Source organism: Saimiri boliviensis, chromosome 17, assembly GCF_048565385.1.
Source record: "Saimiri boliviensis isolate mSaiBol1 chromosome 17, mSaiBol1.pri, whole genome shotgun sequence".
In the NCBI taxonomy this organism is placed as follows: Eukaryota; Metazoa; Chordata; class Mammalia; order Primates; family Cebidae; genus Saimiri; species Saimiri boliviensis.
This window is the reverse complement of record NC_133465.1, coordinates 69,619,694-69,646,253: the sequence shown is the minus strand read 5'-3', so window position 1 is coordinate 69,646,253 and position 26,560 is coordinate 69,619,694. Positions and strand designations below refer to the sequence as shown.

Below are 26,560 nucleotides of genomic sequence, written 5' to 3'. Positions count from 1 at the left end.
CCCACCCACTGCGGGCCGGGGAGGGGACCCGTGCCCGTCTTTTTCTCCTGAGGCGGGGCCGTCTGGAGACGATGCCCGGAGCGGAGGCACCCTCGCGGCCCCAAGCCTGTTTCCAGGGTGTTCCGGGCCACAGGTCACTCAAAAAAAAAAACCTCAGCGGAGGGTTGAACAAAAATCCGCAGCCCCCCGCGAAACGCCACAAACCCTGAGAGTCCCGCGGCCTCCGTGCCTTTTATAGGGAACCGGGTGCCCCGCCCTCAGCGAGATCCCGCGGGAACTGCATATCGTGCGAGAGCAGAAACAACTTCCGTTTCCCTGCGGCTTCCGCTCTTTTCCCTTTCACGCCCCTCCGGAGGCGTGGCCGTGGCGCGCGCACGCACGTACGTACGTACGCACGTCTCACGCTTCCGCACGCTGCGGCGTCAGTTCCTCTTGGCGGCGGCGGCGCGGGGCTTCTTCGATTGCTTTCCGCTGCTGCGCGCGCTGTGCTCTTCCGCGCGCTCGGAATCATGGCGGCCACGGCCACGATGGCGACCTCGGGCTCGGCGCGGAAGCGGCTGCTCAAAGAGGAAGACATGACCAAGGTGGAATTCGAGACCAGCGAGGAGGTGGACGTGACCCCCACGTTCGACACCATGGGCCTGCGGGAGGACCTTCTGCGGGGCATCTACGCGTACGGTGAGCGGGCGCGGGCCGCGGGTTGGGGGCCGGACCGGTGACTCCCCGGCCGGCCCCGCGCTCGCGAGGTCGTGGTCGGGGAGGATGCTCGGGGACCAGGGACTTGCGACCCCCAGCTCCGTCCCCGTCGGCGCCCTCACACCTGGCTGTGTCGGCGCGATCGGTGTGTGTCCACGGTGCAGAGCTCCGCGTGGGTCCGGCGGGGGCTGCAGCCGCTTCGAGGCACATCAGCGTCGTTCATCGAGCACGTAACTGTTTCGTACCTACCAGCTTTTCTGGGTACTGGGGTTTTGGCAGTAAACCAGACGGGTTTGTGCCTTTACGGGTTCTGAATTTCGTTGGCGGGGACAGACGGCATAGCGTCGGGTTGCTCAGGCAGTGGTTGTCGCTGTGGAGAACCTGAAGCGGGGTAGTTGAATGTAGTGGGACTGTGAAGGAGGAGAGAATTAGTAAAGCAGAGAGGTAAGGGGGTTTGCGGGAGGGGGTGCCATTTGAGCTGAGGCCTGGATGAAGGAGACTGTTAGGACAGGAGGGAAGAGCAGTTGGGGCAGAAGGAACAGCTGGTGCCAGGGCCTTGCAGCCCTTAGCCAGCTGCATTCCAGGAATGGAAACAGGTCCCCCGTGGTGGGAGTTTGGAAAGTTAAGTAGGGGCCAGATCTAACAGGGACATGTAGGGTGACGAACAGTTTGAATTTCATTTAGAAATCCATACCCCAAAACCTAAAATGCAATAAAAATAATAATAATAATAATAATAATAATAATAAAAGAAAGAAATCCAGTGGGAAGCCACTGAAAGGTTTTAAGTAGCTACGTGACCATCAGATTTACAGTTTAAAAGGTTCTTTTGGGTGTCCGTGAATTTCAGGTGAGGTGAGGTGAGGCGAGGCAGGAGAGGAAACAGGGAGACCAGTTGGGAGCTCTAGTCCAGGGGAGAGAGGGTTGTGCTGCCTTGGAGCTGGAGTACCAGGGAGCTGACAGCATTGGCTGATGGACTGAATGTGAGTGACAGGAGGAGGAGCACTGGAGTGTTTTGAGTAACGGGTGGTTGATGCTGCAAACGTTCACCTAGGTAGGCAGCACTGCGGAGAGTCAGAATCAGGAACTGTGTCTTGATCTGTTTGAAAGTTCTGTGGACGTTTAGAACCTGGAGAAGGGGTTGGGTTGGGCACTAGATGGAAATTACCAACATCTGGGATAAATGGTCTGTGTTGAATGCTTGGGACAGGGACATCTTTTGTTCTGTAGTTCTCTTTTCTTTCTGATGGTCTTTCTCTGTCGCCAAGGCTGGAATGTAGTGGCATGAACTTGGCTCACTGCAACTTCTGCCGCTGGGGTTCAAGTGATTTCTTTGCCTTAGCCTCTAGAGTATCTGGGATTATAGGCATGCACCACCACGTGGAACTAATTTTTGTATTTTTAGTAGGGACGGGTTTTGCCTCGTTGCCCAGGCTGGTCTCGAATTCCTGACCTCAGTGATCCACCAACCTCAGCCTCCCAAAGTGCTGGGATTACAGGTGTGAGCCACCCCACCTGGCCTTATCCTGTAGTTCTTGATGCCACAACAGTTTGGACAAAGTGAAGCGAAGTTGCCCAGGATGGGTGGTGAGAAAGTATTGCAGTGGAGCCTCACAGTGAGGCTGACAGCTCCATCTTGATTTCCTGGCACTCAGCCGATCCCTGCCCTAAGACACTGTTGTTAGGGTCCCATCTATGTGCTGCTGTTCGTGAAGAATTTAATGAAGAGTTTAAATCATCTGCTATACTTGCTTTTGCATTAAGATGGGAAATTGTGCTACGTTTTCTTTTGTTTCTTATTTTTTGCTATGCCCCAGAACTGAGCAAAGCGACATTTAAAAGACTACCACAACATAATTGAAATAAGAGTTTTTGTATATAAAATTTTATTTACTTGAAAAACACGTAGTCCTTCAAAATAGCCTCACCCCTCTGTGGTAGTTGCTTTGCAGGAGAGATGGTGGTGTAGTGAGTGAGCTGCATCCAGACAGGAGAACAGCTTAGGATACCCCGCAGTGTGACCCAAGCAGGTTAAATAGAGTCAGCAACACACAGACTTAATGCTAGCTAGGAGGAGAGAACAGTGGCTTCAGTGACTTTCCTGGGTTTTTTGTTTTTTTAACTTGAAATGTAGTGTAGTTGTTTGTAATTGAGTCAAACCTAGGGAAGTATTTAGAGTAAAAAGTAAGCTTCTTCCCACTTCTCTACTGCAGTAACTGCCGGGAACATTTTGGCACTTAGACTTCCAGATGTTGCGCGCCCAAAAGATTTAAAAAACAAAACAAAACAAAACTGGTGTCTTTGTATACTACACCTTGGTGGTGGTGTTTAAATAGAGATTTGTCTTTACAAATAATATCCCATGTTAGTGTAGAAATCCTGTCAGTCCAGTTCATTGAGCCTCTGCGGCTTGAGAGCTTGCTGTGTTGAACGTTGGGTTAGGCTGGAGCGCGTGTTCAAAAAGCAAACCGTGTCTGCCCCTGACAAGCTCACAGTACAGGGTTTCTATGCTGTCATTGTGGTGAGAGCTAATTTTCTGTTTTATTTCAGGTTTTGAAAAACCATCAGCGATCCAGCAACGAGCAATCAAGCAGATAATCAAAGGGAGAGACGTCATCGCACAGTAAGTCCTGGCGTCAGCGCAGGCTGGACGCAAGTCGGGGCAGCGCGGTGCAGTTAGATGTTCTGGGGTGACCGTTTTCCTCAGTTGCTACGCCTTCAGTACCAACGCTTTCCCTGACTTTAGCCACAGGGTTTAATAATCTTTAAATTTGTGTTCTCTTCTGTAGAAGGCTTTCATTTTTTTCTTCTCTTTGAGATGAAGTCTAGCTCTGTTGCCCGGGCTAGAGTGATCTCGGCTCATTGCAACCTCCGCCTCCCGGGTTCAAGCGATTCTCCTGCCTCACCCTCTCCGAGTAGCTGGGATTACAGGTGCCTGCCACCATACCCGCCTTAGTTTTGTATTTTTAGTAGAGACAAGGTTTCACCGTGTTGGTCAGGCTGGTCTTAAACTCCTTACCTCAAGTGATCCATGTGTCTTGGCCTCCTAAAGTGCGGGGATTACAGGCGTGAGCCACTGTGCCCAGCCGAAGGCTTTCATTTTCTTAGCCAGCTTTGCTTAGTGGTTTTTGGCGTGTGGAATTGTATGTGACACAATTTCGGAAAAACAGACTGTGCTTTTCTTCTGCTCTCACACCACCACCACAGTCATCCGCGCAGAGGAAGACTTCAGTGAACAGCGGTGTGGGGGTTTTCCGGCCGGGTGTCCTCCAGTTCAGCTGTCACACCATCTGCCTGGAGATGGGCCATATTCCACAGGTCACGGGCCCAGTCTCCAGCTGCCCTCTTTTCAGATCCCGGTTCTAAGTCTGGACGCCTAGAACTTGTGACCAACCAGCTTCAAGTTGGGGTTCCCACGGCCCCCTCTTTAGGTTGGATTAAGTTGCTGGAGCAGCAGCTCAAAGAATGCAAACACATTTAGTGGTTTATTATTAGGGTACTGCAAAGGATACAGATAGGGGGAAGGGGTGCAGCCTCCAGGGGGCAGGTGGTCACCCTCCCAGAATCTCCTTGTGTTCTGCTGTCTGTGCTCAGCCATCCAGAAGCTCTTCGAACCTGGTCCTCTTGGCTTTTTATGGAAAATTCCACAAGGTCAGCATTCCTTCCCCGTAGGGTATAGGGCAGGACCTTCTCTGGAATAATACCATGATGCTTTTGGAAAAAAAATTTTTTAATTTTAATTTTTTCCTTTGTTTCAGACAGGGTCTTACTCTATCTCCCAGGCTCCCAGGCTGGAGTGCAGTAGCATGATTACAGCTCATGGCAGCCTTGACCTCCCAGACTCAAGTGATCCTCCCACCTCAGCCTCCCAGGTAGCTGGAGCTGGGACTACAGGCACACATCACCATGCCCAGTTAATTTTTGCATTTTCTGTAGAGACAGGGTTTCATTGTGTTGCCCAGGCTGCTCTCAAACTCCTGGCGATCTGCCTGCCTTGGCTTCCCAAAGCCTTCAGATTATAGGCGTGAGCCACTGTGCCCAGCCTAAACATTTTTTTTTTTTTTTTTTAAAGATAAGGGGTCTCACTTCGTCACCCAGGCAGGAATGCAGTGGTGCAGTCGTAGCTGACTGCAGCCTCTGACTCCAAGGAGTAAGGAATCAGCCCGCCTCAACCTCCCCAAGAAACTGGGGCTGCCAGAATATGCCGCCATTCCCTGGTTAGTTTTTTGTTTTGTTTTGTTTCGAAGTGGGGTCTCTTGCTGTATTGCACAGGCTGGTCTTGAATTCCCGGCTTCAAGCAGTCCTCTTGCCTCTGCGTCCCAGAGTGCCGGGAATACAGGCCTGAGCCACCACACTGTGGAATGAGGGTCTTATGCCTCACATTCTTAAAGGCAGGGGAGATTAGAGCCCTGCTGTGGGTAGGTGAAGGGAGAGCAGAAGGTTAGAGGGACTTTCCTGAGGCCTAACAAACCGTCAATCTAGTAAGACTGTAACAGGGTTATGGGAGCTGTGAGTCAGGAACTGTGGATGAAACCCAGATACAGCTGTATCTCCTCGCACCACAAATCCTCTTTTGATAGCCTTATTCCTCGTTTGCCTGATTTAAAAAAGACTCATTTACACGCAGATTTCTTTGGAGGAGTGAGTTGGTCCAAAATCATAGAAGGAAAAGAGTTGTGTTTAGATAAAGGGGTATCCTCCTTTTTCTGACGCCTATGAAACACCTCTTGACGTTAGAGTCTTGCTCCATTACCCCCTTCAGAAGCCATGTCTACTCTCCTCATGGACACCTAAGAGCTGTGACACTGGGCCCGAGTCCCACCTCCTCGCAGTTGAAATGTTGTTGGGTACGGGGCTTCTTGGAAGAAGGTGCCTAGGTGCCTCTGGAGCCCAGCCCGCGGGGCACAGCGGTGGAATGACCGGTCCTCCCTCTAAATCCCACTGCTCTTACTTTCTTGAATAGGTCTCAGTCCGGCACAGGCAAAACCGCCACCTTCAGTATCTCGGTCCTCCAGTGTCTGGACATTCAGGTAATTTGCCACTCTTAAAACAAACTGTTCTGTAGTTCTAGGAGAGTCTTAGTTGTGTACTAATTTCCACTAACTAATATTCTGTCATGGTTTCCTTTTTAACTGGAGGAAATTCTTGTCTGCGGACAAGGATCTTGACTGACATTCAGTTATTGCTGGATTTGCAGTTGAAATGACGGTGGGATTTGCTGACCTCTGTAAGAGAAATCTGATCAATATGAGATACTGTTCCTCATAGATCTGAGTGTGAATTACTGCAGTCCACCCTGTTAATACTGAGGATTCTCTGTTTCCTGATAATTTCGCCAGGTTCGTGAAACTCAAGCTTTGATCTTGGCTCCCACGAGAGAGTTAGCTGTGCAGATCCAGAAGGTGAGATGGCTGAAGACAGAGGGGTCCGAATTGCAAGTACTGCTTTTGTGATTCAGTTGTGAAACACTCATTTATAATCCAGTCCTGTTTTCTGATACCTCGACCTGATGAACGTTTTGCCATGAACCATTATATAAATTGCTGGTTTGTAGTAAGTCATTTTTAGTGTGGCTTGTGTGCTCTCAGTAGTTTTTTGCAGCTTTAGAAATGTAGATTTTTCAGCAGAAAATCAATTTTAATAAAAATAGGCCAGGCTCAGGGGCTCAGGCCTGTAATCCCAGCACTTTGGGAGGCCGAAGCAGGTGGATCACCTGAGGTCAGGAGTTGGAGACCAGCCTGGTCAACATGATGAAACCCTGTTTCTACTAAAACTACAAAAAATAATCTGGGCATGGTGGCAGTCGCCTGTAATCTCAGCTACTTCTGTAGCTGAGCAGGAGAAATCGCTTGAACTCGGGAGGCAAAGGTTGCGGTGAGCTAAGATCGTGACATTGCACTCCAGCCTGGGCAACAAGAGTGCAACTCCATCTCAAAAATAGTTATAATAATAAATTGTACCTATCTTATACATATTTTAAAAGATAGCTATTAAGATGTTAATGTGGGTGTTTTTGGTGGGTGGGATTATAAATTTTATATATTGTGTTCTGCTAATAGTATAGCTTTTGTAATAAGAAAGCAGCAAAATTAACTTGAAATTGTCAGAGAAAATTGCAGGAGAATTTCGTGGTTTCGAGACATAAATAATGGCATAAATAATCATTGGTGATCGTATTGGAGTAGAAGCCACTTTTCTTTTTGGGGAGACGTGGATGTTGCTGACTCTGTCCCGCCCCCAGACATGAACCTGTGCTTTGATTTAGGGCCTGCTCGCTCTCGGTGACTACATGAACGTCCAGTGCCACGCCTGCATTGGGGGCACCAACGTTGGGGAGGACATCAGGAAGCTGGATTACGGACAGCACGTTGTTGCGGGCACTCCAGGGCGTGTGTTTGGTAAGCGCTTTCGTCACTGAAATGGTACTGCCGGTAGTGTTTGTAAGACGTGCGTAAACGGTCCAGGACCGCTTTCAGTTCGGCAGGCCGCGCGGTAGACCTTTGCACCTGGGCCGCTTGCAGGAGGTGGGAAGGTCTCTGAAATGCTGAGAGCGGCTGGAATGACGAACTGTTTCCTGGGAGGCTCGGGTGTAATTATTTCAAACTCTCATGCCACAGATATGATTCGTCGCAGAAGCTTGAGGACACGTGCTATCAAAATGTTGGTTTTGGATGAAGCTGATGAAATGTTGAATAAAGGTATGAGAAACAATTACTTTCCTACTGATGTAATTCTTGGTTCTTAAGTTTTCACAGTGGAGAACTGAAACAGGTAGTCAGTGAATGAATGTGAATAGTGTTTTTATTGTGGAAAAACAGTTGTGCCTTGGTGGCTATTATGAAGAAAAAATTCCCACCTTGATATTATTTATTGTTTATTTATTTGAGGTGGAGTCTCACTCTGTTGCCCAGGCTGGAGTGCAGTGGCGCCATCTCGGCACTACAACTTCTGCCTTCTGGGTTCAAGCAATTCTGCCTCAGCCTCCCAAGTAGCTGGGATTACAGTTGTCTGGCACCACACCTGGGTAATTTTTGTATTTTTAGTAGAGACAGAGTTTCACCATATTGGCCAGGCTGATCTTGAACTCCTGACCTTGTGATCCACCTGCCTCAGCCTCCGAAAGTTCTGGGATTACAGGTGTGAGCCACCACAACTGGTCTTATTTGTTTATTTTTTGAAGCAGGGTCTTGTTCTGTCGCCCAGGTTGGAGTGAGTGCAGCGGCATGATCATGGCTCACTATGCCCTCGACCTCCTGCACTCAAGCAGTCCTCCTGCCTCAGCCTCGTGAATTGTCGTGGCTGAAGATGTGTGGCACACATCTGTAGGGAAGTGGCTCACTGTGGCTGGAGCTGGGTGGGGTGGGAGGGAAGCCCCGAGCTGCATGTTGAGGGCTGCAGTGAGGAGACCCGTTTGACCCACAGTTTTTTTGTTTTGTTTTGTTTTGTTTTTTGAGGAGAGAGAATTTATTTGTATCTTTTACAGCCATTTGTCTTGAAGACCCACAGTTTTTATATAGCGGCATTGATCCAGGTGAAAGGTAGCCTCATCCGTGTGGCAGTGGGGACCCAGGGCGAGGGTTGGACTGAAGGAGGGAAGGTTGAGGGCTGGTGGCTGACCCCTCAGCTCCCCTGCAGCCTTCCTAAATCAGGAGGGTCCCAGGCATGTGTCACTAGGCTGGCACACAGGTGGTAAGGTAGGTGGCAGGTGAGGGCAGATCTGGGAGCCAGGCTACAGCAAACCTGATATGTCTTCGGATTCAGGTGCCTTGGCGCAGCACCCTTAAGGATGTGTCTGTCATGACGTGCTTGGGAGGGTCTGGTCTCAGCTATGTGTCCATAGCCCCCTGGCTAGAGCCAGGCAGTGGGGTCCATGAGCCCCAGGAACATGTGGGCCAAGTGGAAGAACAGACAGCTGGGACACGGGTGGGGGACATGGGAAGAGCAGGGCGTGTTACATGGAGAGATGGGACAGAGCTCAGGGAGGCCATGGAGGCAGCAGCCACTAGGGGCCTGGCAGGGGTGGGTGGTCAGCGCTGGAAGGGGGTCCTAGAGCCTCCTAGCCATCCTGCAAGACCAGTTTCTGTTGAGTGCCCAAAGCCAACTCCAGACTCCTCAGTGGAGGCCTGATGTGGAGGGGGGTGGAGAAGCGTGTGATGTGGCTGACGGGCTCGGCTGAGGGGAAGCAGAGAGGACACTTGAGGGTGGAGGAGCTTTTCTGAAAGCTGGAAGAAATGTGGACATAACTCATAGGCCCATTTGAGACAGACAAACTCACGGGCCAAGATCAAAGCCATCTGTCAGGATGTCCATTGTCAGAGAGCCTGGAGTGAGGACCGCCCGGCCCCCTGCGGGGGTGGCTGCCCGGACGCGGAAGTGGAAGGACAGCAGGAGCAGAGTGCAGGTGCAGCAACTTTTTTGTCATCGAGGCCTTGGTCTTGGGCTCAGGGCTCAAGGTCCAGAAGTCAGCCCAGGCAGAGCTGCAAGACTGCAAGTGGGTAGCTGGAGAAACCAGCTCAGAGGAGCGAGGAGCGGGAGGTGCTGGTCTGGGAAGGACACGGCCGCTGTGGTGCTGGAGCAGCAGAGGCCGAGACCAGCAGGGCCCAGGCCTCTGACAAATGCCTGTAACGCTTTTTTGTTATATATACAAATACATATTCATTGAGGAGACACAGTTATTAAAAATGAGTAAAAATCACAAAGCTGAGCGAGGTGGCTCACACCTGTAATCCAGATACCTTCGGAAGCCGAGACAGGAGTACCATCGAGACCGGGTGTTCAGGACCACTCTGGGCAACACAGAGATGCACTCTCTAGTGAAAAAATAAAAATTAAAAATCAGCAGGGTGTGGTGGCATGGGCCCGCGTCCCAGGTACTCAGGTGGCTGGGGTGGACGATCACTTCAGCCCAGGAGTTGGGGCCACCGTCGTGGGTGACAGAACAAGCCTGTCTTAAGCATCGCAAAATGCGTGCGTGGTGCTGTGGTGCACCCATGTACACACAAGTGTGTGTGCTGGCTCCGGTAGGGAGTGTCGCGCTCACTGGAGGGCATCCCTGCTCACTCAGAAGTCGCCTCCTGTGTTGACGACTGTTGTGTTGGTGTGCGAGCAGGGGAAAAACCCAGTTTGGAAGTTTTGCCTAAAACTGTGTGTGTCCAGACTTTTTGTACATAGCTGTAGTTAATACACGTGGAATCGTGTGTTTGGTTTGATAATCTGCTTTTATAAAAAATGTAACTGTCCATGATAAGAAAAGTATTCTGTGGCCTGTTTAATGGCAACGAGGTATTCTATTGGAGGGATGGATATTCCATGATTCATGTCTTGGTTGTGTAGGCGATCTTCATTCTTTAAGATAAATTGGAGGCTGGGTATGGTGGCTCACACCGGCAATCCTAGCACTTTGAGAGGCCGAGGCGGGCGGATCACCTGAGGTCAGGAGTTTGAGATCAGCCTGGCCAACGTGGTGAAACCCCGTCTCTACTAAAAATATAAAAACTGGTTGGGTGTGGTGGTGCCTGCCTGTAATTCCAGCTACTTGGGAGGCTGAGGCAGGAGCATTGCTGGAACCTGGGAGGTGGAGGCTGCAATGAGCTGAGATAGTGCCACTGCACTGCGTCCTGGGCGACAGAGCGAGACTCCGTCTCCACACAAAAAAAGATATCACTTGGTAGGATTTGGATGTACACTTTCTCGGGTTTTCATAGGTGTTCTGACATGAGCTGTGTGCGGGCCTCTAGGTGATAGCAGGTGTTCTCTTAGAACAGTGATTGAGAAATGCATGGTGATAAGTGTCACCTGAATTCAGTGTGAGGCTCGGTAGTGGGGCCCCCCAGGGTCTTCACAAGGCATGGGTGGGTCGTGAGGAAGTGCTGTGTTCTCAGCACTCCCAGCGCCACCCGTGGGCGTCATCGGGTCCCAGGAGTTCTTTGGGAGCCTGGGGGCCTGTGCTCGGTACCTCTCATCCTCCTGTCCTCTGTCTACGGCCACTTGTTGGACCCCTCTGCTCCTCAGTGAGGTTAAAGGTTTGGGGGCCGCATTGTGTCTGTGGTGGCTGAGGAAGCCCTGGGTTGTGGGTGGCTCCTTGTGCTTCTGGCCGGCCCTGAGGGCAGGGGTTGTCACGGTGAGGGCCGCAGGCAGGAGCAGCCTTGTCACCTGGGGACTTTGAGACATGCAGATTCTCCGGCTTCATATGATGTATGGAGTCCGAGCCTCCAGTTCATTAGCTGGGCCCGTGGTGAGGAGGCCGGGCCCCTGCCTGCCCCGGCTCCCTTCTCCTATGCCTGGCTCTGCCCAGACCTGGCGGAGGGTGCAGGTGTGCTGGCTGCTGCACTAATTTCCACCTGTGTCATGTTGAACAGTGTGGATAGGTGGGCAGCATTGTTCACTGGGAGATGCTCCGTAACAGTCAGGCTGTCTGGATTCTCTCTGAAACGTGGCAGGTTTGGCCACAGGGGATGCCAGTCCTCACAGGACAGTGGCAGGTGGAGGCATCCGAACTGCGGGTGACTCAGGCCAGCCTGTCTGTTGGTTTTCATTTTTTGGCATCTAGGACCCTTGGGGTGGGTTTCTCGATCCCTCGAGCACTTCAGATTGAAGAAACATCAAAGGGAAACCAGGTTTCCTCTGTCCCTGCTCTGGCGTGTGCGGGGTAGACAGAGAACGCAAGGGTGTGTCCTGGTTCTGAAAAGATGAGCTTCCCTGTCAGCCGCACCGTATCACCACTCTGCCTCTAACACAGTGGGAACACGTGGCATGCACGTTTCGTTTCTGGGTGTGCCATCCTAAACATCCCTCACCTGTCCTCCCTGTCCCAGGTTTCAAAGAGCAGATTTACGACGTGTACAGGTACCTGCCTCCAGCCACACAGGTGGTGCTCATCAGTGCCACGCTGCCACACGAGATTCTGGAGATGACAAACAAGTTCATGACAGACCCAATCCGCATCCTGGTGAAACGGTAGGCGCCCCTTGTGTCCAGTGTTACTAAAACACTGGGCCGCATTTATAAAGGGTTTTATGTCGTAACTTCAAAAACCTTTTATAGCCAGGGTCTTGCTGTGTTGCTGATGCTTGAATCCAAATCCACGCCTCAGGCCACACTGCCTGAATGTACAGGAATTTAAAGCATGCAAGTTCTTTGAAAATTTGTGTTTTGAAAAACCAAATCCTAACTCAGTATTAGGGAGACCCCATCTCTACAAATAATAAAAAGTCAGCCAGTTGTGGTGTTTCACGCCTGCAGTCCCAGCTACTCAGAAGGCTGAGGTGGGAGGATCGCTTGAGGCCAGGAGGTTGAGGCCGCAGTGAGCTGTGATCGTGCCACTGCACTTCAGCCAAGGCAGCAGACCCTGTCTCAAACCAAACCAAACAAAAAACCAATTTTTATAATACTCATTCTGCTTTGAACCAATAATCCCAAATTTAAAAATTAGGTGATTGTATTTACTTATCAGTGTTTTGGTTAGAATTGTTTCATGTGGTACACGTTGTGAAATGTCGAGTAGGATACAGAATGGAGGCAGGATAGGGGACAGGGCTGGGTCTGCACCAGATATCGGGGTGTGACCATCTCTACTGGGGTCTCCCTGGAGCCTGGCCTGCCCTCAGTCCTAGTGGAAGGATGAGTGCGTGACAGGATTTGTCTTCGTCCTTCAGTGATGAATTGACTCTGGAAGGCATCAAGCAGTTTTTCGTGGCAGTGGAGAGAGAAGAGTGGAAATTTGACACTCTGTGTGACCTTTATGACACACTGACCATCACTCAGGCGGTCATCTTCTGCAACACCAAAAGGAAGGTAAGACGCATTGTACCGCCTCCACGTGCTGGAAGGGAAATTGAAGACTGAGTCCCTTCATGACTTAGATCAAGCTTTTTCAGTAAAGGGCCAGTTTGTCCGCATTTTAAGCTTTCAGGATATGTGGTCTCTTGCGAAAGCAGCTGTAGACAGTATGCAGACGGTCAGACGTGGCTGTGACCGTTCAAACTTTATTGACAGAACGACAGCGTCAGCCACTTGAAAGATGCAGATTTTGTCGGTTTAAGGTGGAACCCAGGCCTGAGTGGTTTCAGATCCCTAGGTGATGCTCATTTGGAGGCAGACCTGAGAACTGTCGGCCAGTCTCCTGAGAAGGGAAGGTTGTTGGGTTACATTCTAACAAGATTGGACTTTAAATTTAAATTTCAAATGAGAATGAGCAGACCTGGCCCCTTCCCCCGCAGAATCATCGTGTGGAGAAAATGAAGTAAGAGGGTTTTGTAGGGGCACCCGAACATTTCCTGCACGTCCAGTTAAGAGGATTCTGAGTTTTAGGAGCAGTTACCTATGAATATTGACACTGGTTCCGCAGGTGGCGGAGGTAAAATCCCGAATGTACATCTGTGGTTTGGCATTTGTAGGTGGACTGGCTGACGGAGAAAATGAGAGAAGCCAACTTCACCGTGTCCTCGATGCACGGAGACATGCCCCAGAAAGAGCGGGAGTCCATCATGAAGGAGTTCCGGTCAGGCGCCAGGTGGGTCAGCTGCGCTCTGTGGCTCTGGGTTTGCTGGATCGTTTGGCAGGCACTTCATGTGCACTGCGTCCGGGCAGGGCCCAGGCCTGGGGAGGTGACGGGCTCCTGCTCCAGAGCCGAGGCCCTGGGTCAGCAGAACGCTTTCCCACTAACGGGGTTGGTGGGGCGGGGGGAGAGGCGGGGTGGAGGGCGGTGTCTGCTCTGCTCCTGTAATACTGAGGGTGACCTGATAACTAGCCTTAACCAGCCAGGTCGCTCACCTTGGTTATAAGGGTGTGTCTTCTCTTCCAAATAAGTAGTGGTTTTGTGTTCATCCTTCTGATTAGTTTAATTCCTCAGTGGTCAGATAGCGTGGATTGTGTGGGTTTTATTCATTGGAATTTGATTCAGACTTCCTTCTCGGACCACCTTGTGGTCAGCTGAAGAAATGTGCTGTGTGTGACTTTTTTTTTTTTTTTAAGACAGTCTCACTTCATCACCCAGGCTGGGGAGCACTGGCACAATCTTGGTTGACTGTAGCCTCAGCCTCCCCAGTAGCCTGGAATGGCTAATTTTTTTTTTTGTACTTTCCGTAGAGACGGGGTTTCACCGTGTTGGCCAGGCTGGTCTTGAACTCCTGACCTCAGCCGATCTGCCCATGTTGGCCTCCCCAAGTGCTGGGGTTACAGGCGTGAGCCACCACGCCTATCTGAACTTACTGGTCTTAATTTTTTGCTAGGCAGAAGTAAAATATTTTTCCCAAATACTAGTTTAGGACTGAGTAAGTAAGTTAAAAAGGTAGTATAGTAAAAGATATCTGTTTCATCTCATGGAGCACATGTCTGAAGTAACTAGATGCAGCAATAGCCTCTCTGCACGGGTTTCTGGTGCTGTCCCTGAGGCTTCATGTTTGCGCACTGGTGTGAGGGGTGACCTCATATATTCTGGATTTGTAGCCAGCCTTCTTAAAATGAGCAGTGGGAGCAAGTCCAGTCTTACACTTCCATGAGGAATTTGATCGCCTTAAACAGTCTTTGTGTTTTGCAGCCGAGTGCTCATTTCTACAGACGTGTGGGCCAGGGGGTTGGATGTCCCTCAGGTGTCCCTCATCATTAACTACGATCTGCCCAATAACAGAGAACTGTACATACACAGGTAGGGTGCAGGTTTTCATTGGCTTCACTTCTGTTGACGCATTTACCGCATCTTTATTGCTATATATACTAATTGTAATATTGTTCGATTCTTGAAGAATTGGGAGATCAGGTCGGTACGGCCGCAAGGGTGTGGCCATTAATTTTGTGAAGAATGACGACATTCGCATCCTCAGAGACATCGAGCAGTACTATTCCACCCAGATCGATGAGATGCCGATGAACGGTAGGAATTCGTTCAGTGTTGCCGTAACTGTAGAGGGAACTTGCCTACTTTCAGTTTGTGGCCCTTGAGTTTGTTTATTTGATTCGGAGTTTCACAGTGTGACCCAGGCTGGAGTGCAATGGTGCTATCTCAGCTCACTGCAACCTCTGCCTCCTGGGTTCAAGCGATTCTCCTGCCTCAGCCTCTTGAGTAACTGGGATTACAGGTGCCGGCCACCAGAGCCAGCTAATTTTTGTATTTTTAGAGACGAGGTTTCACCATGTTGGCCAGGCTGGCCTCGAACTCCTGGCCTCAAGTGATCTGCCTTCCTCGGCCTCCCAATGTGTTGGGAATACAGGCGGGAGCCACTATGCCTGGCCTGTTTTTTGTTCTGAGAAGTCTGTTGTGAAGTTTTAGTTAAATTGACGTTAGGAATTTTCATTTCGTTTGTATTGTTCCTTAATCTGGATCTTCACTTTCAGTTGCTGATCTGATCTGAAGCAGCGTGGTGAGGATGAGAGGAGACGGCTCACCTGCTGCTGTGAACTCCTGTTTGAAAGTATTTAGGCCCAGCTTCTGTTGAGTGGGGTTGATATGAACTCTATTCTCATAAATGGCCTGCCCTCTCCCTCCGAAGATGTGGGGATTCTGCTCTCTTTTCTTATTTACATGTAAATAATACATTGTTCTAAGTCTTTTTCATTAAAAATTTAAAACTTTTCCCATAAACTCTGATTTGTATTTCTAAGATGCCACCAGCTTTTCTAGTAACTTACAGTGTGGTCTTGGGCCATTTCACTCACTTTTCTAATCTGTTTTTTTCTTTGAGAGAGTTCCAGTGTTGACGGGTTTTGCTCTGGCGCCGGGCTGAAGTGCGGTGGCACCGTCACAACTCACTGCAGCCGCAGCCTCCTGGGCTCAGGCAGTCCTCTCACCTCAGCCTCCTGAGTAGCTGGGACGAACAGGTGCATGCCAGCACACCTGGCCAAGGTTTAAATTTTTGATAGAGACAGGGTCTCAGTGTGTCTCGTAGGCTGGTCTGTCACTCATGGGTTTAAGCGATTCTTCCATCTTGGCCTTACAAAGCGCTGGGATCACAGGTGTGAGCTGTCGTGCCTGACCTCAGTTATCTAATTTTTTTTTTTTTTTTTTTTCCTGAGAGCCAGGATCTCACTCTGTCACCCAGGCAGGAGTATAGGGGCAGGATCATCACTCACCAGTGTTAAACTGAAACATAATTATCTGTTTAAGTATTTATATTATTAAAGTATTTATCTGTTCAGATGTTTAAAGTCATTATCTGTAGCTTTACAGGCACACAGCACCCCACCTGCCTGATTTTTAATTTTTTAAATGTTTTTAGAGACAGGGTCGTCCTCTGTTGACCAGACTGGTCTTAAACTCCTGACTTCAAGCAGTCCTCCTGCCTCAGCCTCACAGAGTGCTGGGTTAACATGCATGAGCCACCATCCTGGCTCTAATAATTTGAAATGGAAATGTTAAAACTAACTGGCCCCTCCCTTCCCAAAATTGGTTGGAATGATAATCTATTTCAGGGTTAGGGTGAGCTTGGAAATGGTTTTAAATTTCATCAGGTTGATTCTACTTGAAGGCATCTGAAATTGCATAGTTGATGAGTGGAACCTCCTTTAACTGAAGCTGTGGCTGGACCTTTGCTAGCCAGCTAGTGGCTGGTAGACCAGCTGCATTACCAGGAGCTGATTAGAAATGCAGGTGCTCGGCTGGGTGTGGTGGCTCATGCCTGTAATCCCAGCACTTTGGGAGGCAGAGGTGAGTGGATCCTGGGCAAGATGGTGAAACCTCATCTCTACTAAAAACACACAAAAAATCAGCTGGGTGTGGTGGCAGGCACCTGTAATCCCAGCTACTTGGGAGGCTGAGGCAGAGAATTGCTTGAACCCAGGAGGCGGAGGTTGCAGTGAGCTGAAATCAAGGCACTGCACTCCATCCTGGGCAACAGATCGAGACTCTGTCTCTTAAAACAAAAGAGGCGGGGCACTGTGGCTCACGCCTGTAATCCCGGCACTTTGGGAGGTAGAGGTTGGCGGATCATGAGGTCAAGAGATTGAGACCATCCTGGCCAACATGGTGAAACCCCGTCTCTACTAAAAATGGAAAAATTAGCCAGGCGTGGTGGCACTCGCCTTGAACCCAGGAGGCGGAGGTTGAGTGAGCCGAGATTACGCCACTGCCCTCTAGTCTGGGTGACAGAGCAAGACTCCGTCTGAAAAAAAAAAGAAATTCAGGTGCTCAGGCCCTGCCCTGGCCTGCTGGCTCCCAGCTGGCACTGCTGGCCTAGCGAGAGGAGAAGGTTGGAGGCCCTGAGGTGGCTTCGTGAGTTCCTGGCAAGGTAGAACCAGATGCAGGTGTGTTCAGGGCATTTGCTCAACAGCAGTGGGGAGTGACACCCACCACAGCCCTGGCCAATGCCTGCCCCAGCGTCTGTATCTGCAGGCGTGTGAGCTCACTGAGGCTCGCCGGGTGTTGTCAGGAGCTGCCGCCAGGCTTCTGTTACAGGTGAGGAGTGGTGCAGGTTTCCACACGGGCACCCAGGAGGACGGAAGGCCTCCACTGCCAGTAAGAATGATTCTAGATGAGTAAGCACGTGGTGTTACAGTGCAGGAGGCGGCATGGGTGCCTCGGGGAGGAGCTGGCGGAAGGGGGCGGGGCTTATGCTATCTGACAGCCCAGGAAAGGGCATCCTAAAAGGAAAAATACACAACAGATGTTCATGAAAATGTTCAACTGTGCTGACAAATCAGAAATGGTATGTGGTCATGGGAGATTTAAAACCCACCCATTCCAAAGGTTGACAAGGGTACAGTAAACGTCTATATTGGTGGTTTCCAGGCTTTCTGGAGGGCAGCCTGGCGCCTGGGCCGTCAGGGATGAAAGTGATGTTTCCCTTTGATGGTGTAGTTACGCTGCAGGCAGCGGCCTGGAATGTGGACTCCTCGGGGGAGTTCGGTGTTGCTCCCACCTACGCCAGGGAAGGCCACTGAGTGCTCATGGACGGGGTGCGGTGTGGAAGGGGCCGAGCATCTGCGCTGGGACGAGGAGGGCACAGGAGAGGGAGCTCGGGGAGGTTCTCGCGAGGGCTGTTTGCGGCCAGGAGCCTCACAGAGTCCAGGTGGATTCCAGTTAAGGCAGGGGGTCTGCTGAGTCTCACCAGGTTGGTGTTGCTGGGCCTCTGGTCAGGTGGGAAAACTGGCTCTGGGTCCTGAGGGGCTTCCCAGGGTTCCCAGCAGCCAAATCCACATGAAAAAACCCTGGGTTACGCACTCCATCACAAAAATAAAATCTCGCAAAAAAACCATAGAAATGCATAATTTTACAAAGAGTCATCCTTAATCCTTCTACCCAGATACAGTAACTCACAATTTGATGACCGTCCGTCCAGTATTTTAATTCATCTTGTACATCTATGTGTACATAAAGTACGTTTTAAGCAAAAGTTGTAACCCACTTTGCCATTATTGAGTAACTTCAGTTTTTACTTAGTAATGTGTCTCATATATTTCACCATGTTTTTTTTTTAAAAAAGGGCCACTTTTCCAGCCTCCATACCATGCCTCCTTTGGAAGCAGTTGAAGATTCATTAGAATAATCTTTATTTTACTGATTTTTTTGAGATGGAGTTTTGCTCTTGTTGCCCAGGCTGGAGTACAATGGTGCAATCTCGGCTTACTGCAAGCTCTGCCTCCGGAGTTCAAGCGATTCTCCTGCCCGAGCCTCCCGAGTAGCTGGGATTCAGGCGCCTGCCACCATGCCTGGCTAATTTTTTTTGTATTTTTAATAGAAACAGGGTTTCATCATGTTGGCCAGGCTGGTCTTGAACTCCTGACCTCAGGTGGAGTTCCTGGCTGAGGCCTCCTGCCTCGGCCTCCCAAAGTGCTGGGATGGCAGGCGTGAGACACCACGCCCAGCCAGAATAATCTTTAGAAGTGATTTTCTTGATCCATGTACACGTTTCAAATTAACATTCCAGAAAGATTCTTCACCAGTTTATACTCTTAACAGTATATTTCCTGTATTTTGTGTGTGTGTGTGGGGGGGGGGGTGTGTGAAATTTATTCAACAAATATATGTACAGTGCCTTGTCTTAAGCCGGGCAATTTTCCTGAAAGAAACACCACATCAAAAGGGTTCTAACCAAGAGCCAGAGTGCCCTGACCATTTGGTGTATGTCTAAAGTATAGAAATAGAATGGTAATGTTGATGCTGTTGGCATGTTTCTTTGTAGTAAGATTGTTTAAAATAACATACATAGACAAAAAATGTATGACGAAAATAGCACAGCACCAAAGAAAGGAGAAATGAAAGTCTACTGTCAAGATTCTGATACTATTACTTGAAGGCAGATTGTGATGAATTAAAGATGGAAACCATATATAAAAGTGTTAAGTAATTTTTAGGTATGAACTCTTAAAGCAGTACAAAAAAGAGCCAACACAGGAGACAAAATAGAATCCTAAGAAATACTTAATCCAAGAATCCTGAAAAGGGAGGAAAGGGGAACAGGGAACTTACGAGATGGACCAATACAAAACAAAATGGTAGGTTCAAAATGACCGTGTCAATAATGACATGTATCGCATATTGTCTGTCTCCCCTCAAACCAAGAGAAGAGCGAACTAAACCCACAGGAAGCAGAAGAAAGGAAATCATGAAGATGAGAGTAGAAATAAATGAATAGGAAAATAATAGAGAAAATCAATAAAACCAATAGTTGATTCTTTGAAAAGATCAACAAAATTGACAAATCTCTAGCAAGTCCGAGGAAAACATGTTCAAATAACTTAAAAGTGAAAGAGGTGATGGTACAGATGACCTTAGAGAATGCAACGTGTCAGTGCCGTGAATTGTATGCCAACAGATTGACCTCGATCAAATGGAGAAATTCCTCGTACAAACAGACTGACTGGTAAGTAAAAAGATTAAGGCAGTACTCAAACTTACAACAAAGAAAAGCCAAGGCATGTGAATCCTGCTAAACTTTTATAGAATTATCACCAGTCATCACAAAATCTTCTTTTTGAGAAGGAGTCTTGCACTGTCACCTGGGCTGGTGTGTACTGGTGCAATCTTGGCGCACATCCTCCGCCTCCCAACCTCTGCCTCCCCAGTTCAAGCGATTCTCTTGCCTTAGCCTCCCGAGTAGTTAGGATCACAGGTGCCTGCCACCATGCCTGGCTAATTTTTTGTGTTTTTAGTAGAGATGGGGTTTCACTATGTTGGCCAGGCTGGTCTCGAACTCCTGACCTTGTGATCCACTGGCCTTGGCCTCCTAAAGTGCTGGATCACACAGTCTTTCACAAAATACAAGGCAGAATATTTCCCAACTCATCCTGAGGCCAACATTACTGATACCAAAACAAAGATACTACAGGAAGAGACAACTAGATCAGTATCATATGAATGTAGATGTAGAAATCCTCAAAAAACAGGCAAAACAAATCCAGCAACATATAAAAAGAATTGTGCACTGTGACAAAATGGAATTCATCACAGGAATGCAAAGTTGGTTTAATATCCAAAAATCCGTCAATGTAATACACCCTATCAATAAAATAAAGGACAAAGCCCATATGATAATTTATAGATGCAGAAAAAGCATTGGACAAAATCTAGCATCTTTTCAAGAGAGGAAATAATTAAGAATGGAAGGGACTGCTTCAACCTGATAAACAGCATCTGTGAAAAACCACAGCGTTACCCTCTAAGGTTGAGAAAAAAAACCAGTAAGAATGCTCTTGCCACAGCTACTCCAACATTGTATTGGAAGTTACGAGCCAGGACAATTAAGCAAGAAAAGAAATAAGGCACCCAGGTCGGAAAGGAAAAGCAAAACTTTCTAGTCACAGATGACCTGATTTATATGTAGACCATCTTCAGGAATTCACACATTTAAAAAAATCACCCATCGGAACTTACCAAGTAGGTCAGCAGGGTTGCAGGATATAGTAGGAAAGTCAGTGTTTCTGTACACTAGGCATCTGAACAACCTGAAAATGAAATTAAGAAAATAATCCCATTTACAATAGCATCAAAAAGAATAAAATACTTAGGAATAATAACAAAAGAAGGGCAATACTTGTCCACTGAACACTACAAACAGCGTATTGAAAGGCAATACAAACCTAAATATGTAAATATCCCAGGTTCATGGATTGGAAAGTGGTTAGGATAAATTTTCCGACTGATGGATATAGTTAGGCTTCGTGGCCCCACCCACATCTCATCTTGAAGTGTAACTCCCCTGATCCCCACGTGTCAGGAGAGAAACCAGGTGGCGGTAATTGAATCACGGGAGCAGTTTCCCCTACGGTGTTCCTGTGATAGTGAGCTCTCACAGATGTGATGGTTTTATAAGGGCTCTTCGTCCCGCTCCACCTGGCACTTCTCGCTGCCTTGTGAAGCCTGCCTCCTCTTCACCTTCCACCATGATTTTAAGTTTCCTGAGGCCTCCCCAGCCACACTGAACTGTGAGTCAATCAAACCGCCTTCCTATAAAGAGTACCTAGGCTCGGGCAGTTCTTTATAGCAATATGAAAACAGACGAATACACTGGTCTGCAGTGTTGAGAATGTGCAGAAAATGGAACCCCATACATTGCTAGTGGGATTGTAAATGGGCACAGCCTCTATAGAAAACAGCTTGGCAGTTCCTCAAAATGTCGAACATACGAGTTGGCCTAACAGTTCTACTCCTCCGTCTGTCTATACCCAAGAGAAATGTGTTCATAGCATTGTTCATAAGAGCCAAAAAGTGGACACAAGCCAGATGTTTGTCAGCTAATGAATACATAAGCAAAACTGGTGAATCCACACAATATCACTTAGCAATAAAAAGGCATGAAGTGGGGCCACACGCAGTGGCCCCAATCACTCCTGTAATCCCAGCACTTTGGGAGGCTGAGGCGGGCGGATCACGAGGTCAAGAGATCAAGACCATACTGGCCAACATGGTGAAACCCCGTCTCTACTAAAAACACAAAAAAAATTAGCTGGGCGTGGTGGTGGTGCGCATCTGTAGTCCCAAGTACCTGGGAGGCTGAGGCAGGAGAACTGCTTGAACCCCGGAGGCGGAGGTTGCAGTGAGCCGAGATCGCGCCACTGCACTCCAGCCTGGCGACAGAGCAAGACTCTGTCTCAAAAAAAAAAAAAAAAAAAAAAAAAAAAAAAAAAAAGGCATGAAGTGCTGACACACTGCAACCTGGATGGACCTTGACAATATGCCAGGTGGAAGAAGGCAGACACAAAGGCCACACGTGGCGTGATTCCATTTATATGAAATGTCCTGAGCAGGTAAATCCATAGAGACATTAACAGGAAACCACTCACAGTGGTTTCCAGGAGCTTGGGGTGGGGGAAGTGGGTGGGTGAAACAAGGAGCGACTGAAAATAGACATAGGGTTTCTTTTGGAGGTGATGAAAACGTTCTGGAATTAATTAGATCATCATGATGGTTGTACACGTGTACTCGAAACTACTGAACTGCATACTTTAAGATCACAAATTTTATGGTATGTGAATTACATCTCAGCAAAAATACCATACGAGGAATCTCATAGATCCTCCTCTACAATTATACTTTAAAAGCAAAAAGCATGAGCAAGGGGAAAAAGCAAATTTAAAAGGCAGATATTGTTAGGCTGGATTATAAAGCCATGCACAACTATATACTAACGCATATGGAAATATAAAGACAAAAGTGAAAAGATGGAGAAAAATATGCCACGGCAACGCACCCATCAAAATAAACCTGAAGCAGCTCTATTAATAGTAGACCAAGGAGATCTCAGAGCAAAGAATATCGTAAGGGACAAAGAACGCCGTTTGATAATGATAAAGGGGGAATTCATTAAAAGGATATAACAATACTAAATATCTATTCACCTAATAACAGAGCTTCAAAATACAGGAAATGTAGGAAACAAAAATGGTTAGGGGGAAATAGAGAAATCCCCAGTAGTAATTGGGGCTTTCAGTGACCTTCTCAGGAACAAGGCACAGGTGTCCTCTCCTTCTGTTCAGAATTACACTGTGGATTCTAGCCAGTGCAACAAGGCAAGAGAAAGCAAAGGCCTCCAGGGTGGAAAGGAAGAAGTCTTTCTTCACAGATTACATGGCTCTCTATGTAGAAAATCCTGAGGAGTCTACAGCAAAACTACTGGAACTAATAATTGAGTTTCGGGAAGGTAGCATTCTACAAAATCAATATGGAAGCATCAGTTGTATTCCTATACGCTAGTAATGAACATTTGGAAAAGGAAGTTTGGAAAACACCACCATGTCCAGCACCATCAAATCCACAAAATACTTGGGGGTACATTTGACGAAAGATGAGCAAGCTCTAGAATGGAAAGCAAAAAACATTGCTATGGGAAGTTAAATAAGATGTAAATCAATGAGAGATAAATTGAACAGACTGGAAGAGTCGATATTTTTAAGATGTCAGTTATTTCCCCACTTGATACATAGACTCAACACACTTCCAATCAAAATACCAGGAAGCCTTTTATTTGGGAAAGTGGGGATAGGGCTAAACATGGACAAGCTAGTTCTAAAAGTGATATGGAAGTACAACGGACCTGGCATAGCCAAACAACTTAGGGAAAGTGCACCAAGCTGCTCCTGATGCCGAGTAGTATCAGTGTCTTTACAGTGGCAAAGACAGCGTGGTATTGTCTTAAATACAGACCTGGTGTAGATCTAGGGAAAACACTAGAAAGTTCAGAAAGACTGCACTTCACAGTTCCTTGGGGAAAGCATGATGATTTTGATTATTGTTATTGGGTTTTTTTTGAGATGTCCCACTCTGTCACCCACACTGGAGTACAGTGGCACGATTATAGCTCACAGCAGCCTTGACCTCCTGGGATCAAGGGATCCTCCCACCTTAAGACTCCTTAGTAGCTGGGACCACAGGCATGTGCCACTGCACACATCTAATTTTCTATTTTTTGTAGAGATGGGATCTTGCTATGTTGCCCAGGCTAGTCTCTAACCCCTGGGCTCAAGAGTTTCTTCTGCCCCGGTCTCCCGGTGTTGGGAATACAGGCATGAGCCACCACACTGGCCCTGTAAAGAAGCTTTATGTGGTAGGCAGAATAATTGTCCTCAATAATTGCCATGTCCTAGTCTCTGGACCTTCTGAATATGTCACATTACAAGACAAAAGGGACTTTGCAGACCTAAGTGCAGGATCTTCGATGGGGATCCTGGTGGACACAATCTCATCACAGGAGTCCTTAAAAGTCAAGACTATTATTTGAGCTACAGTTGGTCAGAGAGTGATGTGATGGAAGGGAGGAGAGGCCTGAGGGGGACGGCACCTCCCGTTTCTGGGGTTGAAGAAGGGGCATGAGCCAGGATACGGGGGCAGCCTCTGGAGGCTGAGCAGGGAAACAGCCCTCAGTGCTACAACTGCATGAAACAATTCTGCCGGCAGCCCAGGCGGGCAAGGACACAGATTCTCCCCTGGAGCTTCTGGAAAGGAAGGCCGCCCTCCTGGGGCCCTGACTTCAGCCAAAAGAGCCTTGTATCAAATTTCTGACCTATGAAACTGTGATGAAATACACTTGTGTTACTTTTTGTTGTTTTGAGACGGAGTTTCGGAGTTTCGCTCTTGTGACCCAGGCTGGAGTGCAATGGCGCGATCTCGGCTCACCGCAACCTCCGCCTCCTGGGCTCAGGCAATTCTCCTGCCTCAGCCTCCTGAGTAGCTGGGATGACAGGCACGCGCCACCGTGCCCAGCTAATTTTTTGGATTTTTAGTAGAGACGGGGTTTCACCATGTTGACCAGGTTGGTCTCGATCTCTTGACCTCGTGATCCACCCGCCTCGGCCTCCTAAAGTGCTGGGATTACAGGCGTGAGCCACCGTGCCCAGCCCGTGTTACTTTAATTCTCTAAAACTGTGGTCACATGTTACGGCAGCACTAGAAAATTGACGTATGTCATGACTCTATAATACGGACCAACCCAGTTTAACAAGGGACAAAAAATGTGAACAGACACTTTACCAAAGATTTGTGGATGACATATAGCAGGTGACAAGATGCTCACATCATCAGTCATTAGGGGTGTGTTAAGAGCCACAGTGAGATACAGAGTTGCTAGAATGGCTAAAATGGAACAGACCATGTCAGTGCTGGCACGACGCGCTGCCCCTGCAATGCTCCTGCATTGCCGGGAGAAATGCAGAATGCTGCAGCGATTTGGAAACTGTTTGGCAGCCTTTTTTTTTTTTTTTTTTGAGATGGAGTCTCACTCTGTTGCCCAGGCTGCAGTGCAGTGGTGCAGTCTCGGCTCACTGCAACTTCTGCTGCCGGGTTCAAGCGATTCTCCTGCCTCAGCCTCCCAAGTAGCTGGGATTATAGGCGCCCGCCACCACGCCTGGCTAATTTTGTATTTTTAGTAAAGACGGGGTTTCACTATCTTGGCCAGGCTGGTCTCGAACTCCTGAGCTCGTTATCCACCCACCTCAGCCTCCCAAAGTGCTGGGATTATAGGCGTGAGCCACTTCGCCCGGCTGGCCGGCAGTCTGTTCAACAGCGAATGGTTTACCTCCTGTATGAACTAACCATATCACCCTTGCTAAGGCCAAGGAAGAAAGATGTCTTGAGACCACAGAAGTTCCAGACCAGCCTGGGAAACATGGCGAGACACCATCTCTACAAAAATTTTTAAAAATTAGCCACGTGTGTTACTGCATGGCTGTAGTCCCAGCTACTCAGGAGGGTGAGGTGGGAGGGTCAGTTAAACCCATGAGGTTGAGGCTGTGGGGCAGATGGTACCACTGCATCTGGCCCAGGTCACAGAGCAAGTACTGCATCTTTAAACAAACAAAAAAATAAAAAACAATTCTGATGTCCATAACAAATAGAGAAAGATGCCAGGTGCAGTGGCTCACACCTATAATCCCAGCACTTTGGGAGGCTGATGTGGGTGGATCACGGGGTCAGGAGATTGGGACCAGCCTGGCCAACATAGTGAAACCCTGTCTCTACTAAAAAAAAATTAGCCGGGTGTGGTGACATGCGCCTGTAGTCCTAGCTACTTAGGAGGCTGAAGCAGGAGAATCACTTGAACCCGGGAGGTGGAGGTTGCAGTGAGCTGAGATTGCACCACTGCTCTCCAGCCTGGGCAACAGAGTGAGACTCTGTCTCAAAAAAAAGAAAAAGAAAAAAACAGAAAGAAATTGTGGTATTTGCATACAATGGAAAACTACTTAGCAACTAAAAAGTACAAGTTATTGATGGATAAATCTCAAAGAAATTATGTTGAATAGTGTGTAACAAAAAAATTTCCCTTTGTATAAAATTCTGTAAAAGACAAAGATGTTTATTTTGACAAAAAACAGACCAGTGGTTGCCAATCACAGGGTGGCTGGAGATTGGTGTGGGGGAGGAGGAGGAGACTTTGAGGTTGATGAACATGGTCGGTTTTTTTTTTTTTTTTTTTTTTTTTTGAGATAGTATTTCGCTCTTGTTGCCCAGGTTGGAGTGCAATGGCACCATCTTGGCTCACTGCAACCTCCACCTTCCTGATTCAAGCGATTCCCCTGCCTCAGCCTCCCGAGTAGCTGGGATGACAAGCATGAGCCACCGTGCCTGGCTAATTTTGTATTTTTAGTAGAGACGGGGGTTTCTCCATGTTGGTCAGGCTGGTCTCAGACGCCCGACCTCAGGTGATCCGCCCGCCTTGGCCTCCGAAAGTGCTGTGATTACAGGCGTGACCCACCATGCCCGGCCCATGGTCAGCATCTTAATTGCAGAGCTGGTTCACGGACATTCCTATGTCAAAACGGATCAATCCGCACGCTTTAAATACGTGTGGTGCGTTGTCCATGAATTATATTCTCTCACGTGGGCGTCGCAGACAGCGGCTATTTCAGCCAGTGTGTCATCCAAGTCCTGGAACACAGCCTGACTCAGAGTGCGCACCCGGCCCACGTGGGGCAGAACAGTGAGTGTCCGGCTCCAGGGGTG

General features: G+C 48.4%; 1 protein-coding gene across 1 annotated transcript; it reads left to right on the top strand.

The window, feature by feature from the left end:
* Nucleotides 1–413: 413 nt before the first annotated feature.
* EIF4A3 (eukaryotic translation initiation factor 4A3) lies at nt 414–15,274 on the top strand. The gene is made up of 12 exons (XM_003931667.3): nt 414–678; nt 3,247–3,319; nt 5,660–5,726; nt 6,036–6,098; nt 6,962–7,094; nt 7,314–7,394; nt 11,511–11,652; nt 12,351–12,489; nt 13,092–13,207; nt 14,234–14,341; nt 14,439–14,566; nt 15,028–15,274. The coding sequence occupies exons 1-12, from the start codon at nt 510–512 to the stop codon at nt 15,042–15,044; spliced, it is 1,236 nt and encodes a 411-aa protein (XP_003931716.1). The 5' UTR covers nt 414–509; the 3' UTR covers nt 15,045–15,274.
* Nucleotides 15,275–26,560: the final 11,286 nt, after the last annotated feature.